General features: G+C 42.1%; 1 protein-coding gene across 2 annotated transcripts in view; it reads left to right on the top strand.

Annotated features, from left to right (window-relative positions):
* The window catches only part of TFAP2B (transcription factor AP-2 beta (activating enhancer binding protein 2 beta)), a 33,055-nt gene that overhangs the window by 20,744 nt on the left and 8,877 nt on the right, over positions 1-3,434 (top strand). For both annotated transcript variants that reach the window (XM_014938297.1, XM_014938298.1), the window contains one exon: positions 1,328-1,547. In XM_014938297.1, coding sequence (XP_014793783.1) covers positions 1,328-1,547 — 220 coding nt within the window. The remainder of the gene's footprint in view (positions 1-1,327; positions 1,548-3,434) is intronic.

The raw sequence follows: 3,434 nt of genomic DNA, 5'->3' as shown, positions 1-3,434 counted from the left end.
ACCCACCCCCCCCCCCCCCCCCAGTTTTGGGGTATATTTTCTATAAGGAAAGGCGTGTTGTCGCGATTCCGAGAGGAAGCAGCAGTAGCAGCTGTCAGCTCTTATTAACTCCTGCATAAAACATACCTTAAGTACGGTTTGTTATCAATTACTTGCAGAAATGAAACAACTGGGAAAATGCAGCGAGGCTCCCTATAAATTAAAGTGATTGGTTGATTGATTAGAGCACCTGCTGTAAATCATAACGGTCGCGCGCAATTATGAGGGAGCTATTTAAGTTCATTTGTAAACAAAATTCACGTCACGGGGGAATCGCTCTCATTTTTAGTTCGGCCAATTCTTTTTGTTTATTTCTGAGCGTGTCTGGTTGCTATTATAGGAATTTGTTGGTTATAATCCCCTCGGTTACTCTTAAAATAGCCTCACTCGTTTCTCAGAGAAAAGAAACATTTCGGTTTGTCGGGGACAGAATGACATGGCTTTATTTTGTTTAGTTTCGCTTTATTGTTTTGTTTTGCTTCTTTTTTTCCTCATAACTTCCTTTAAATATGTGTTACAGTAACCAGATCAGTTTTATTTAAGGGTGGGAGAGTTCCCACTCCTGCACGGACAGCACAATATCATCGAGGTGGAGAACACCACGGTTAGATCAGATTTTTTTTTTTCTTTTTTTTTTTTTTTTCCTGGTGTTTCTTGTGGGTATTTAGTTTCCTAAACGATTGCTTTTTTTTTTTTTTTTTTTTTTTTTTTTCCTGGTGTTCATTTTTCTGAAGGGAAAGACTCATTTTATTTCATAAACCAGACTTAATAAAAACACAAAGCAATAACAGAGCTGTCTTCTGCTTGCTGTATCCTCCAGCCTTGATACTTATTTAAGGCAGCAACTCCCTTCGCCTAGTGAATTTATTCCTGGCTCAGCTTAGCAGTTAATGGAAACATTAGCAAAAAAAAGTAAATTTTCCTTTTTTTTTCCCCTCCAGAAAGGCGCTGTCCGTTGTACAAAAGGCATCGGGGGGCTCTGGGTGAGACACAGGCTCAAACCCGAAAGTTGCCAGGTGCTTGCCAATACCTATTTTATTTCCCAATGATCAAACCCTGCATAGAGGCTGTACTGCACCACCCTTCTCTCCATCCATCATTCATGGAACAGTTTCCTAGAGGTTTTGGGGGAGCAGCAGCACCCTTTAGGTTGCTGGAAGTAGCCAGAGATTCCAAATTCCCTTTCATTTTGCTATTCTGTGCATGTCAGAGAGACTGTGGTTGTCCTGTAACCTCCTTCGTGACATGACGGTTTCTCTCTCCCCTCTTCCCCTTTTTCTTCCTCCAGTTCCGGTTCCTCCAAAATCTGTTACATCTTTGATGATGAATAAAGATGGCTTCCTGGGTGGAATTTCAGTCAATACCGGAGAGGTGTTTTGCTCTGTACCTGGCCGCTTGTCTTTGCTTAGTTCAACTTCAAAGTATAAAGTAACTGTGGGAGAAGTTCAAAGACGCCTTTCTCCTCCAGAGTGTCTGAATGCATCCCTCCTAGGAGGAGTTCTTAGAAGGTAAGAAGTTGGGTGTGAACATGCTCGTGTTGGGGCATCCATGCATGCACCAGAAATATTTGGTCAATGGTAAAAATGGTTGCAAATATGCATTAATCTTATTGTCGCACCATGTGTATGTTCAGAGCAACGTGAAAATAGGCCTTATTCAGACATTGATGGACACGTGGAGACTAGAGCAAGGTTTGGCCTTGGACATGTTCTCTCAAAGCATCCCAAAATGAACTGAGACAAGAAGCTTTGTCACTCTTGTACATGCACACACTGTTTCCTCTTCCTCCTCACGCTTCTTTCTTAGCAAAATAAAATGCCATGGTGGACACGTGGCACTTAGATGTTGTAGGATGGACCTGATGTATTCCAGGACCTGGTGTATTTCTAAGGATTTCCTGGAGAAACCTGTGAGGTTCCTTCATACGGCAATTAAGATGGTGCCACACAGGGTATAGTTGAAATTTCAGGGGATTAAAAGGCAACCTGTAAAGTAAGTAAGTACCTGACTATAAAAAAGTGAACAGTCACCTTTGAAAGTTAGAAACCTAGTGCTTCAGCAACCTGTAAAGTAAGTAAGTACCTGACTACAGAAAAGTTGTCAACAGTTATCTTTGAAAGTTAGAAACCTAGTGCTTCTTCTAGAAGAGGTTGCTAAACATTCTCACAGTTGGTCTTTAGGCCTTTGCTGTTTAACGTTTGTGCAAATCACCCGCTAATATCCTGGGGGATTTTGCTGAAGACCTCGTTATTGGTACTGAGGAGAATGAGGAGGGAGGGATAAGCTGGAGGCCTGGTTGCAACCCATCACATCAACTGGGAGACTGTGCGTTTAAGTACCGGCAACAAGAATTTAAGCTTCAAGGTCATCAGGTGGAAAGACTATCAGGGAGAAAGGCCTTTATCTTCTTGACAGTGACTGAAGGACTGTCACTTGGCAGTATGACTTGTTTGTAGGAAAGGTGAGCTGAGGCTCAATCTCTGGTCAGAACAGAGAAGACCTCATTATAGGGCATGAGGTACCAGTTCACTCAAACTGAGGGGATAAAGCTTCATTTCCTATGTGTGAGGTGTATGCCAAACTGGAAAAGAAACCATAACTTCGAGACAAAACCGTGCAATTTATTTGGCCAGGAATAAATTTCAGCACATATTTAAAAGCTGCTAATCTTAGAGGAGGAAATATCTTGCCAACCCCTGTAGCAGCGATTGGGCAACGTTGAGTCTAGAGAGTTTTAAAATTGAGTTGTTGTTTGGTTTTTTGGTTGTTTTTTTTCTCTGTTTTAATCCCTTAAAAAAAAAATCTGTGACGAGGTCAGGGGCTCCAGCTCCGTGTCTGGAGCAGAGGGGGAAAATCCTGCTCCATGCAGTCAGTCACCCAAAAATACACGTGAGAATTAGGGTCTCCTTAAAATAGACGCTGTTCCACGTGAGTGTCTGTAATCATTGTTCAGCTGTGATCCTTGCCAGGGAGAGCAGAGAGAGATTTTTACTTACAGATGCTCAACCTGCCTCCTCATTCTGTACAGCCACAAATGGAGCAGGGAGAACATCCGAGAGATACACACTGTAGAAAATATAATTATCGAGGTAAAGCGACATCATTATTGGACTTCAGTGGATTTCTGGAGACGGCCCAAGCCGTAATCATTGGCTGCTGCTGACTTCAGTTCCTATCTTGAATCTAAATTTTAGACAAGCTTTTGGTTCAGAGCAGATGAAATATAGAAAGCTGCTCTCTCGTAATTCTACCATCTAGCCCTATTTACTGGGATATAAAATAGTGGGAAGCCAGCCTGGCTTGTCTGTCCTTCCTGGTTTCCTTTCTCTAAGGGTGACTGCTAATTCTTAAACAAAATTCTAAGTAAGAATCAAAGAGATATTTGGGGGGGGGGG

This window comes from Calidris pugnax, unplaced genomic scaffold (assembly GCF_001431845.1).
Source record: "Calidris pugnax isolate Ruff unplaced genomic scaffold, ASM143184v1 scaffold73, whole genome shotgun sequence".
Lineage (NCBI taxonomy): Eukaryota > Metazoa > Chordata > Aves > Charadriiformes > Scolopacidae > Calidris > Calidris pugnax.
This window is presented reverse-complemented; position numbering and strand designations above follow the sequence as displayed.